Here is a 14,043-nt window from a genome sequence, read left to right on the forward strand (position 1 = left end):
CTGTATCTATGTGTGAAACGTGTGTTATAGCGCCACCAATTGGTCAAACTCCCCAAGTTTGGTGAAAATATACCATTCCATTCAAGATTTATAGTCGTTTTAGTAAATGTGACCCCACCCACTTTGAACATTTTTGCATCCTGTTCTGACCAACAATAGAAATTCAACTTGATTTTGATAACTTTTGCTAAAAAGACTCCAGAGAACTTTTCTGCACTGGTTTGGTTCTGATTGAGCAAAAAACCTTGGACTAGTTCGCAAAAATTTTGGGGCGAGCCTTGGTGATGTTATAGACGGTGTGAGTGGGGGAGAGTGGGGCACAACCTAACACTTTTTGACTTTCTCAGTTTGTGTAAATCCACAAAGGGTTCAGAGTATAATTTTTTATCCATGGTAATTTCACACTTGTCTAGTACAAATATGTCGCTTTGTTTCATAATTACAGCGTGTACGTTTTTCTTTATTTACCCTCAAAAAATGGAAGTGAAATGTGACAACATGCCCCGTAGGTGGGGTACATTGCAACATCTGAGGGGCATGTTGTAACATGACTATATGACAGCTTAAAATGTAATATGACAATATTAAATATACAAGACAAACTAAAATATTTTGTCAATAAAATTAAATAAAAATAAACATTGCCTGTCGTTCTTTTTTCACCTGTTTCTCGTAATTTCTCCCGCGTGTTACAACTAACCCCAAGTTAGTGTGCCCCTCGCTCCCCTACTTATGGTTTGGTCTGCTGATCACTTTTTGGTGGAGAATGCTGATTCTTGGACATTGTAATAATTACAATAGGGTTTCAGCGCTACACGCTTGCATGCCTAAAAAAGAGGGGTGCAAGAAAAAAAAACCCACTTTGAAATGGTAGTGTATAAGGCATGCAGGTGACCAATATCAAAAACTCAACAAATGCAGGTCAGCAGCTATGCAATAGGGGGGAAAAATATTTTGTCTGTAAAGGTGTATGATGTGTGATATTGGACTTTATACTGAGACATTATGGTGACATGACAGGATGCAGATGATCTCAACATGGCACCCACTGTAAATAAAAATACACTTATTCAGAAAAAAAAAAAACCTTAATTAGCACTTTAGACTCACCCGCTCTGCAGATTGTGCTGTCCCAAAGAAGATGGGTATGAAGGCCAGCCAGATGATACAGGTGGTGTACATGGTAAATCCAATGGGCTTGGCTTCATTGAAGGTCTCCGGCACTCCCCTGGTCTTGATTGCGTAAACAGTGCACGTGACCATCAAAAGGATGCTATAGCCCAGCGAGCAGATGAGTGACAGGTCCGAGATGTCACACTTGAGCACCCCACGGGCATTTTCAGGGTCCTGCGTGCGCTGCTCACCGTAATCCACAATGGTGTGCGGCGGGTCGGCCACAAACCATACAAACACGCCCATTAACTGAACCGAGATCAGGCTGAAGGTGATGACTAGCTGGGAGGCGGGGCTAATGAACCGCGGTGCCGCGACCGACCGCTTGCCCTGCTCAAAGATCCGATGAATGCGGTTGGTCTTGGTGAGCAAGGCGGCATAGCTGAAACACATGCCCAGACCCAGGAAGATCCTGCGGAAGGAGCAGACGGCCACTCCGGGCGCTGCTATCATGGGGAACGTGATGACATAGCATAGGAAAATTCCTGTTAGCAGTACATAACTCATTTCCCTGCCGGAGGCCCTTACGATTGGCGTGTCGTTGTAACGCACGAACGACACCACCACAAAGGTCGTGGCGAGGATTCCCAGGATGGCAATGAAGACGGGTACTACAGCCCACGGCGAGTGCCACTCCAGCTTAATGATGGGGATTGGCTGGCAGCCGGTGCGGTTCTGATCTGGCCGTTGCTCATATGGGCAAAGCTGGCACGTGAACTCGCTGGCCTGGTAATGGTAGCCCTCGCAGCGCTCGCAGTGCCAGCAGCACGGCACCCCCTTCACAACCTTCTTCCGCTCGCCGGTCTGACAGGGCAGGCTGCATACAGACGCCGGCACGGATGAGTCTCCGCTGGCCCACTGCATGGCATTCAACTGAAGACAAACAATGTCAGAAATATTCTGGTAAATGTCAAAAAGCATTTGTTATTTTCAGATTCTGTGGAATTAATATGTAGGGGAAATTAAATTAAATAAAATCAAATAATGAAAAAAAAAAAAAATACAAATTTATCAAAAGAACATATTATGAAGGTAACATTAATTAAGAGTTATTACAAAGATTACAAAAATTGGTCAACAGTAGTGGGAATGACCTGTTTGACAGATACAATAAAATAAGACAAACTGCTAATTAATTTGACATTTTTAAAAGAAAATATTTTTCTTATAATATAAGTAAGGGATAATGCACGGCTAGCTGTGTATTAAACGATTATAATGCACGACGTGGAGGCCAAGAACCAAGTGGTTGCCTCTGTAAAGTGCATTAAAATCATTTAATGCACAGCTAGACGTGCACTATCCAGCTTATACCATGGTCATTTACCTGCATTGACAAGTTTAAGCTGTTAATGATGTTTGCAGCACAATATTTGACTGGACAGATAAAAATGACAGTTATTTTCGTCAATTATGGCTCATTAACACTAGAATCGAGTATTCAGACAGACCGTGGTATAATATAATATAATATAATTAGTGCTGTCAAACGATTAATCGCGATTAGTCGCATCCAAAATAAAAGTTTTTGTTTACATAATATATGTGTGTGTACTGTTTATTTATTATGTATATATAAATACACACACATACAGTATATATATTTGAAAATATTTAAATGTATATACATTTATATATTTATATTATTAATTTTTATATTATATATAAATATATTTAATATATAAACATAACATATTTTTCTTAAATATATACATGCATGTTTGTATATATATATATATATATATATATATTAATCGTGATTAATTGTTTGACAGCACTAAATATAATATCATATATTATATAATATAATATAATTTACACTACTGTTCAAAAGCTTAGGCTTGTTATGATTAACAAGGTGTGCATTTATTTGACCAAATTTACAGTAAAAAACAGTAAAAGTATTGTGAAAAAATATTACAACTTAAACTAACTGTTTTCTATTTGAATAATTTTTCAAATGTAATTTATTCCTGTGATGCTACGCAGAATTTTCAGCATCATTACTCCAGTCTTCAGTGTTATATTATCCTTCAGAATTCACTCTATGCTGATTTTCTCCTCAAGAAACGTTTATTATTATCATTATTATTATTATCAATGTTGAAAACAGTCACAGAAACCAATATATTTTTCTATAGGATTCTTTGATGAGCGGAAAGTTCAAAAGAACAGCATTTTTTATAAGCTTTTTTTTAACACTGTAAATGTCACTTGTGATCAATTTAATGTATCTTTGCTCAATAAAAGTATTAATTTCTTTCAAATAAAAATCCTACTGACCCCAAACTTTTAAACAGTAGTATAAATCATCATCAATGGCAGCACATACACAGTTAATTTTACGTCTATGAAGCAAAAATTACTTCAGAATTACGGGTGTTAATTCAACACCACTAATTGTACAGCGTAATTGCCATAATCATTATGACAGTCATCTACACCATAATCATCATTATCAAAGCAAATAACTATTTTATAGGCAGCATCTAATATTTAAGTACACTTGAAAAAGAACGTAGATGAACCCCTTACATTTAAATGCAGTTGATCCGTCCAGTGGCCGATGATTCTGTACTCAGCTGACCTGTTTGTTATCTGATACTGGTAGATGTCGTATCGTCCAGGGGCGTCTCCGTTTTCATTAAACACCACTAGGGTCTTGGCACTTCCTGTCCGAAGAGATGGAACAACATTATGATTTTCGTATCTTGTGAAATCCTGAATCAGATGACTTCAGCTACATAATCTCCCATGGCCAAGATGAATCCATAAACACATCAGACATTACTTGAGACATAAAAACATCAGGATTTCTGCATAAACAAAGTACGCATAATGCTCCAGATCCATTCAACCAACAAGATGAATAAATTACAATCAGTGATAAGCTAAAAATGAAATCAGGGTCTTATTCTGAACAAAACAATTTAGTGAACTGCTAACAAAGCATGAGAGGATCGTCTTCATTTGTTATCTGTTATTATACAAAATCATTCCATCATTATGAAGCCCTGGTGAGTTTTGTCGGGCCTACGAGAGTCGTCTCAGATGAGCAATTTCAGTGGCATACAGAGCAGCTCGTGAGGAGGGAAAGTTTGTATCAAATGAGCATCTCTCGAGATAGGGAATCATGCATTATTAAAACACCTGCATACAGTCAGCCGTGGAGTGGGCCTGGAGGATTCCACAGGAAATGCTGCTTGCTGTTACGACACACCTCGAGCAACAAAATAATCAGATTACTCATTCAGAGTCGCACGCTCTGCACACACGTTATCTTTTAAGATGCAACCGCGTGCCAGGCAACGATTCCAAACGAGCCAATTCACTGACAAGGTTAGAGCTCACAAATGAAGTAAAAGGACTGATCAAATAAAGTCAACAGCACAAGTTACTTTAGGTGACATTTTTGCAGACTGTGGCATGGTGATGGTCAATTTTCACAATTTAGTGTACTGTATTTGTATGACAAAAACTGTGCATTATTACAGCCCAAAAGAAATAAATAAATAAACACCTAAGAGTGTTTATTTGAGTTTTTCTAATAAAAAAACTAATCAAAACTATTTAAAAAAACTAAAGAAACACCACAACAAAACAGAATACGAAAAAAGCAAAACACAAAAACAACAAAACACAACAAAATTAAACGGAAAACATAAGAAAAGCAAAACACAATATAACAAAACATAACACAATAAAACACAAAACAAACACCACCACAACAACACAATAACACAAAACAAAAGCAGACAACACAAAAAACATACCATAACAAAACAAAGAGCAAAACAACACAATAGAATACGAAACATAACAAAACCAAACAAGCACCGCAACCACAATACAACAAAATAAAACATAAAACACATCAAAGCAAACACAATACAACAAAACATAACAAAATAAAGAATAGCAAAATGCAAAAGAATAAAACTAAATGAAACAGAAAACACAACAAACAAAACAAAAGCAAAACACAATACAACACACAACAAAATAAAACCGAAAACAAAACACAACAAAAACACAACACAATAAAACACAACAAAAACACAACACAATAAAACACAAAACAAACACCACAAAAATACTGAAACAAACAACAAGAAAAGCACACCACAACAACAAAAAACCCAACACAAAAAAACAAAAAACACACCACAACAAAATAAAAAGCAAAACACAACACAACAAAACACAGTACAATAAAACAAAATTCAACAAAAACACCACAACAAAACACAATTAAAAAAAACTCACAAAAACAAAGATAGGAATATATCATGAATGTAACATTTACAGGTTTTTTTCAACTGCTTACATTTTCAAAACTTTTTTTTTTTTTTTTTTTTACTTTACACACAAATCCAAGAATTTCACAAACAAAAGTCAAAATGCTTCACATCACTTGCAAAATGAAGCACTGCATTCAAAATTTCACAAACACATCTCAAAAGCCAAAATTTGCAAACACCTTTGCCATAATATCAATTCCTGTTAGATTTTTGTGTTACATACAGAACTGTGTTGTATTTTGCAAAAAATCTGAGAATTTAAATTGAAAACTGAGTCAAAGGCCAAGAATTAGTGTATGGTTTTGCAGATTTGGTGTGTGGTTCTGGTGTTCGAATGTCAGGTGTCAGAAATTGTGTGACAAGTAAAGATTTTGTGCGTAAGCAGTTGAAAAAAACTGTAAGAGTTATTTAGAAAATGATAATGATGAGAAATACCACTAGAGATCAACAGAAGGCGGATCACACACCATCCCTTAAATAAATTATCTGTGCATTGCTTCTGTTCTGTGCTGTAAAATATGAATTCAGAACAAAGTTGGCGTAAGCCTCTTCATCTTGATGCAGGACATTGACCATTCTCCAATCAACAACTTGATTGTGGCATCTCGCAATCCAAACACCTCGTACGAAGACTGTGACAATACAGAAGAAATGATTAAAGGGTGGAGGAGATGTTTTGATTAAGCCAAGTCTTGGTTTAATCACAGGTTAGACCTCATTCTCAAGACTTGCAATTAGACAGTGCTAATTCAAAGTGGCCTGTGGAAAGCTGAACATGGAGAGGGAACGTGCCTATAATGAACGAACCGGCCTACTGTAATTTATGCGCGGCGTGTAGGCACAAGTTTTGACTTGATCTCGGCATTACTTTTCACAGTACATGCATTGCAAATATCATCCGCAGTGGAGTGAATCACTCCTGCCTGAAGATGTATCTCATTATAACACACCGTGGCTAATATTCCGCATCAACAATGAATCAGCTCAAGTGTGCCGTATTTAAAAGAACAAAGGCGAACGAGTTCATATGAGCATTCGGCGCAGAAGATCAAAAATGTGAATCATGACAGCATATGTGATGAATTGACAACTCCATAAACTCCTGGAGTCCCAGCTTTGATTAGTAGGGCCACATACACAATTCCCATGTGTTAGAAGTGGGCTACTTTTGAACCGCTACATCTTAGTTAATTTCCTGTGAGGGAAACGCCTTCGACAACCTCGCGGACTCGAGGGACATTCATACTAATAGCTATTTGATGGAGCTCATGCTCAAGTGGTGTGTTTGCCAGCTCTCTTACGGGAAGTGCTAACCTAATCAACAAAAGTTGAATGCACGAGACGCTCATTCCATTGAAACGCAGCCCGAGTAAATGGTAAATAAGACAGTTTTTGCTTTAAGGAGGACGTTCAGTCATGTGGAAAGCATGAAAGATCATCTCTGTAGGGTGCATCTCCAATACCGTCCACCAGGCATGGACCGCGGCCAATTGTGTCACTACATTTGAAAAAACCCTTGCCACTAGCATTGTGTTCTTGGCAAAAGTGAAGACATCTGAGCCTTACGCTGGTTCACTGAATTGGATTAGAGTGTTCTCTCCGTCTTCTGAGAGGTCTATGCCAATGTGATTTGAACTTCCTGAGGCTTGGTCTTTAGACACATGAGTTGCCCAAAGTCTAGGGGGCGAATATGTAGAAGAACAACTGATAAAGTGAGGTGAGAGAGACAGTAATGAAGAAACTTAGAGGAGATCTAAAATAAAATAATAAAAATGAATGAAAACCAAAATAAAAGAAAAATAGTACCGCTGTGTTTTGGCCATTCTGAGTTTGAGTACCGGCTGTCTTAACTTGTTTCATAACAGATTTATTTAAACATAATTAAGACATCAACAGGTAAAGTAAAAATATGAGTAGCTATATAGTCTAATATTTCGCAAAATGCTCTTCTCTAGACGTCATTTCTCTAGGGAACTAACGAGCTGTTGACACCGATGACTGGCCTGAGGTAAATGAAATGCTACCTGACATTTTATTTACAAGCTATGTTATTGACGTCATTCCATGGTAGAAACACTGATTGAGCGATTACGTGAGGCATGAGATGCCCATTCATGTTTATTTCACAGTAAAACTAGTAGTAAAGAGGAAGGGATGATCGCGATCACTTGTGCTCCACGCTGCTGTATAAACTGAATATTTATTGTTTGAATTTCCTGAAAAAAATGCACATATTTTAAAAGAGGAGACTTTGTTTTTTATCAAAAGAAACAATATATAAAACTGGAAGTTTCCAGTGAAGTTTTACTCATGCAGTGATTAAAACAATGCTGTATTTGTTCGGTAAACATGTATTTGTTGGGGAAAATAGACCCGTACCAAAAATTCAGTACAAATACATGTATTGTTACACCCCACTAATATGTGTGTGTGTGTGTGTGTGTGTGTGTGTGTATATATATATATATATATATATATATATATATATTCACAGCCATGATGTAAACATAATGTAAAAAGAGAGGGGGAGAGTGCAATCAAACTTTGGCTTGGACCAAGAAATTGAACCAAGCACAGAAACCAATTTCCAGACCGCTGGCCTTACAGTGACCTGATACTGTAGAATCACATCTGTCCTCTGATAACTCAATCCCTTGACATCAGATCTAGTTTCATACAGCCACTGCTTATAATGCAAGACAACCGACGAGGAAAAAAGACAAGCGTAAGAATTCACAAGCCTTAAACTCTATATCTAACACAAATTTACATGCAGGTTAATCATTACAACTCCATACGCAGCATAAAAACATGCCTGCTGTTCAGGCTAAAGATTATACTTGATCTCATGCCAGAGTTTGACGGCAGAGCACCTTCATGTCAGACAAATGAAGGAAGTCCATGCCTTGTCAAAAGGTTAATTCTTCAATTAATTCAGCTGTCTGATGTGTAGTGATGATGCCCTTTTCCAAGCATTACATATTAAAGAGAAACCTTAGATACCTACAATCCACTGTTTATTGAACTCATCTCCCTGTATTGATTTTTCTGCTCTTTATAAAGACAATTAGCTGCCGATACGCTCACAGCAAATGCTCGCAACGTCCTTTCCCTGTCCTCCATTTATTCAACCATTATCCAGCTACTTAATAATCTGTTTTCACTTAGCTGCTGAGAAAATCGATAATAGAGATGAAAACACAATGAAATCTTTCCAGGTCAACTCTATAATCAATCGCTTGCTATTAAGACGCTTTGACTAGCTTGAGAGAGTTCTTCTGCTTCCTAAACATTGAATGCTATCTTACTGTATTTTCATTAATTGTATACCTTTAAATCAGCATATATTTGCAAAATAATGTCTGTAATGGGCAGGACTTGAATTCCCTTCAGTATGAAAAATAAAATAAAATAAAATAAAAAGGCATGGGTAAATAGGGAATATATATTATAGAATATATAAGGGATTTGAGTTCCCTTTAGTAACCATAAAATAAAAAATAAATAACAACAACAGAACAACAGCAACAACAATAATAATAATAATTCTTAATTATTATTATTATTATTTAAAAATATTATTACTATTAAAAAACACACAAAACCAAAAACATACGGACAAATAAAGTATATATAAACAAGACAGGACTTGAGTTTCCTTCAGTATGCATAAGAATAAAATAAAAAATAATATAAAATGAAATAAAATAAAATAATTTGAAACAAAATCACATTGAAAGAAAAGTTATTAGAAAATTAAATAAATAATAAAAAAAAACACGGAAAAGTAAACAATGGAAAATACATTGAAAGTAAAATAATACAAAAAAATTACATTTAACAATAGAAAACAATTTAAAAAATAATTTTATAAAATAAAATAAAATAGAATAAAAGACATGAACAACACCAAAAAATAAATTATTATATTAAATTATATTATAAAGGTAACTTTTTAATATATATTGAAGTTTATTTCACATTATTGGCAAATATATTTTCTCCTTTTTAAGAATAAATTTTAAAAAATTGAGTATTATACCTACTTTATGTTGGCCACTACATCCCAGGCATGGAAGGCACACAACACACGTACAGCATAATAACTACATGATATTTGGTGTGAGCATGACAGACATGTTCATTTTACTCTAACACATATCTAAAAATAAGCATATGTATGAAGCCACTGAAGTGCATCTGATTGCAGTTGACTTGGCAATTGCCTGCTGGCCACAGTGGCTGTCATAGCTCTGGGCTAAAGGTTGTGGGGTTGATGCTCGACTCCCCAGATCTGCTGCTTTTATCATTGACTTGATTAGAAAAACATCCCTTACTGCCTCGATCAAGTGGTCCATGCAAAAAAAAAAAAACACAGAATAGAGATGTCAGATGTGCATCACATAATCCTGAACACACATGATGGCTCATATATGCACAAATACACACACTCATGAATGCAAGACGAACACACACAGCGCTTTGAATGTTAATGAATGCAAAACACAAAAGCAGCATTTGAAATGTGTTTTGTCAAACAAATTAAACATTACACATTGCATTACATTTGACTCATGAATCCGGCTGAACGTAAACATCAACAGTTTAGCATCAAATGACTGAGCACAGCCAAACTAGTATGCGCTTGCGGTCACGTCCATCCTAACGCAGTTATTTGTGCAGAGACATAAAACCCTTCAAGACACGGTTTTACATTCATTACGCTGAGGACCAAACTGGCCATGTTTCACCCTAGAAGTCATAAAATCCTTCCTGCATTTATTTATTTATTTATTTATTTATTTATTTACATATTCTTCAGTCACAGTCTTCTAATGAGGCCTGCCAATGTAATATATTAATTTAGCACACTTATCTATCTATCTATCTATCTATCTATCTATCTATCTATCTATCTATCTATCTAAAATAAACTCCCACAAGCCTCCTGAACCTTTAAATGATCTAATAATTTCTTAGCAAGTATTGGCATAAGATTCATTTGATGAATTAATCAGAATGCGATGTAATTATATCAAGTTATTTGCAGGTTTATTATTGTTAAATAAAACTATAAAACCATACAAAAACATTTTTATTACTTGAAATAAAATAAATATTAACAAATAAACAGAAATAAAAAAAAAAACTTAAACTTATTTTATTTCAGCTAGTTGCCTAGTTTTTATCAAATATTAACTTGAATACTAAAATAACTCAAATGAAAAACAAAATAAAAATTAGGCCTATATATATATATATATATATATATATATATATATATATATATATATATATATATATATAAATAAATATTAATACTAATTAAATATTCTGTCCAAATTATTAAAACTATAAAAACGTAATTCAATATATAAATAAAATCTACAATATTGTAATAGTATATCAATACTAAAATAACAGACTTCAACAAACTAAAATAACTATTGAAAAATATATATATACATGTGCATACAAATACATATATACACATGAAAATTATATATATAATGAATGTGAATATGAATATATATATATATATATATATATATATATATATATATATATATATATATGTTAAAGTTTGTTTGCTTTAGTCTCAGCTAACTATAACATGGCTGAAATACTAAAATAAACAAATAAACTAAAACTTAAACTTAAACTTAATAATAAAAACAAGGGTTACACTTTATTTTAAGGTCTCCTTTTTACAGTGTAATTATACAATTAACATTGAGTAATAGGCATTTAATTAACTACATACACTTGCATATAGTTAGGGTTACTTGCATGTACACTGTAAAAAGTGATAAGTTGACTTAACTTAAAAAAATTTAGGAAACCCGTTGCCTTAAAATTAAGTAAATAATAATAATAATTTTTAAAAAAAGTTAAGTGAACTTGACAATTCACTTAATTTTTTTTTTTAATTATCATTTACTTAAAAATTTTAAGGCAACAGGTTTCCTCAATTTTTTTAAGTTAAGTTAACATCACTTTTACAGTGTAATTATTCCAAATTAATTGTTATTATAATAGTAAGTACACATAACGTGTAACAAGGACACCTTAAAATAAAGTTTTTCCAAAGACAGACAGACAGATATTGCTATCTATAATAATACTGGTAAAGTGATTGATGTAATTGAATTATTTGGTTTTATTTTTATTTTCATTTAATCTCAAAGCTAGCAGAGTGTAAAAGATATCCTGTTTTTTGAAACTGCATCTAAACTGTTTTATTTCAAAGACTTTACAGCATCATTAAATGTACAAATGAATTTGGTTCCAAAAGCAAATGTGAAACTGGTCAAACCAAGCTATTCACTTATTCATTTTTAGTCACTGAAATGTACATGAAGCAGAATAGAGCAGTATGCATAAATGTTTGACCAAATGACTCAACCACATCAAAAGAAGAAAAAATATATATATAATGGGAATCATTAAATTCTTGCAGCAAAATGAACTGAGGAAATGCATTCTTTCATGCCTGGAATGAGTCAAACATTCAGTTCTGAAGGCATTTTCACAATCCAATCAAATAACAATGGATAAAATCAAGACTCACACCAACAATGTTGCCTCAAGTATGCTTTTTCACATAGAAATGTGTCGTATTACAGATGTAAAATGGATTGTGAATGCTGGTACATACTGTTAAACTTTGCGTTATTCATCAGATTATAACATTGCCGCAAATGCTTTAAAATGTTTGAGGAGCGAGACTGTAAGAGAAAGCAGAGGAAGTGGGCACGTCACCATCTGCATTACTGCAGAAATCCCTCTGATCTACATAAAAGAAAAAGGCTAAAAAGAAGTTAAACAGAACGGAAAAGCTCAAATCGCTTAAAATGTGTGAGACGTGGTTTTGGAGAAGATCACTCAAAAATGATTTAGCAAGAAAAGGGAACCCTGTACAGAGGAAGTTTTGATGCACTGCATGAAGTAAGAAAATGTAGCAGCGTAAAAAGGTCTTCTAAAAGAGACGCGTGTGAGTGTGTGCAGATGAGCTGAGGTGAGGAGTTCATGAAAGGGAGAAAGGATATAGCAGAATGCAGAACTGTCCTCAGAGGAGCACAGACAGACCGTAGGGAACTGAATGATTCTGGTTCATTTAGTCATTTGAGAGAAGAGAATGAACACTACATGGAAAACAGTTAAGCCTGTTGTTAAATCAGCAGAACAGAAACTGTATTATTAAAGTAACTGTATTATTAGATTATAACTCCTCTCTCTCTCTCTCTCTCTCTATATAAACAATTAATTACATGCTCGAAAACCACAGCTGACTGTAAACAAGACATGCGTCATGAAAACGCCTCTGATTTTTATATTATAAATTCTCTATTTTTTTTTATTTTATTTATTTACTAATTTTGGCAGATATAGACATTCCAGAACAGTTGGAAACAAACATCATAAAAATAGCCTAATATTTAAAAGAAAAATTGAAACAAGTTGATTCCTCATCCTAAACATAAATGATTAAGAACTGATTACAATTAAATACAAACAATTTCTTAAATTTAATTTACTTTTTTTAAGACACAATGATGCCTGTGCAATTTTAATGTACATTTTTTTTTAATGATAAACAAAGGTGGCTTTTAAAAAAATATGACAGGGTTGAAGTTTCAGAATACTAAAAGTTTTCATTTAAAATTTTACATTTTAAGTAGCAATAAAAATGGTTATTTAAAGTAATAAAATTTTATAATTTATTAAATAATAATTTATGTATACGCAACAAGGGTTGTGTGATTTCAAAGTTTAACATTTCTGATAAATTATGAAAATTAATGAAATAATCAACTAATTCAACAAACTTTTTAATAGATTATTTTAAAACTTGTTTTAATTTTTTTAGTTTTTATATTTCTTCTTATTATTTATTATTATTCATCTATATTTCACATTTACTGTAACATTTTTAAGTAACAATAAAAATGCTAATTAAATTAAAATCAAAACAAAAATAATAATTGTAATGATTAAGAACTTGTACAAATTAAAACATTTCTGAATACACAACAGGAGCTGTTCGATTTTACAGTACAAACATTTCTGATTATGAACAAAGGTGGCTGTTAAAAATTATGCTAATTAATTAAACAATCGGGGTTGAGGTTCAAGTGTGCTTTCCAGCAATCCAATTAAACCGAGTAGCAGAATAATGTATTATAATAGAGGATGTTTCTCACCATTAAAACTGACGTTTCTGATGTATCCCAGCAGCTCCTTGCCATCTATGTTGCTCATGCGTGGACAAAGTCCTGGATATCCCGAGCAGAGGTCCCGATGCATGCGGTGTAGCGCGTGGGCCATGGCATACACCGCGTCCATCACAAACTGCACCTTTCCCTCTTGCTCATAAGTGGAGTCCCTGCCGACTTTCTCCAATCCTGCAAAAAAGAACAAAGACAACATGAGTCCAATGCAAAAGTGTTCAAATCTGGCTCATAAGAGAGATCCTGCATTTCATTTATTTCCCTAAAAATGCCCAAGTGACAGGCTTGGTGCAAGTTCTTCGCTGACTCTGGATGGAGGCATTAATTTATATGCAAGT

The 14,043-nt window shown here is 34.0% G+C and overlaps 1 protein-coding gene across 4 annotated transcripts in view; it reads right to left on the reverse strand.

Moving 5' to 3' along the window:
• The window catches only part of grm8b (glutamate receptor, metabotropic 8b), a 164,244-nt gene that overhangs the window by 15,704 nt on the left and 134,497 nt on the right, over positions 1-14,043 (reverse strand). For all 4 annotated transcript variants that reach the window (XM_058767697.1, XM_058767694.1, XM_058767696.1 and 1 more), the window contains 3 exons: positions 13,679-13,879; positions 3,709-3,845; positions 1,111-2,046 (listed from right to left, as the gene is read on the reverse strand). In XM_058767697.1, coding sequence (XP_058623680.1) covers positions 1,111-2,046; positions 3,709-3,845; positions 13,679-13,879 — 1,274 coding nt within the window. The remainder of the gene's footprint in view (positions 1-1,110; positions 2,047-3,708; positions 3,846-13,678; positions 13,880-14,043) is intronic.

This window comes from Onychostoma macrolepis, chromosome 25, assembly GCF_012432095.1.
Source record: "Onychostoma macrolepis isolate SWU-2019 chromosome 25, ASM1243209v1, whole genome shotgun sequence".
NCBI lineage: Eukaryota > Metazoa > Chordata > Actinopteri > Cypriniformes > Cyprinidae > Onychostoma > Onychostoma macrolepis.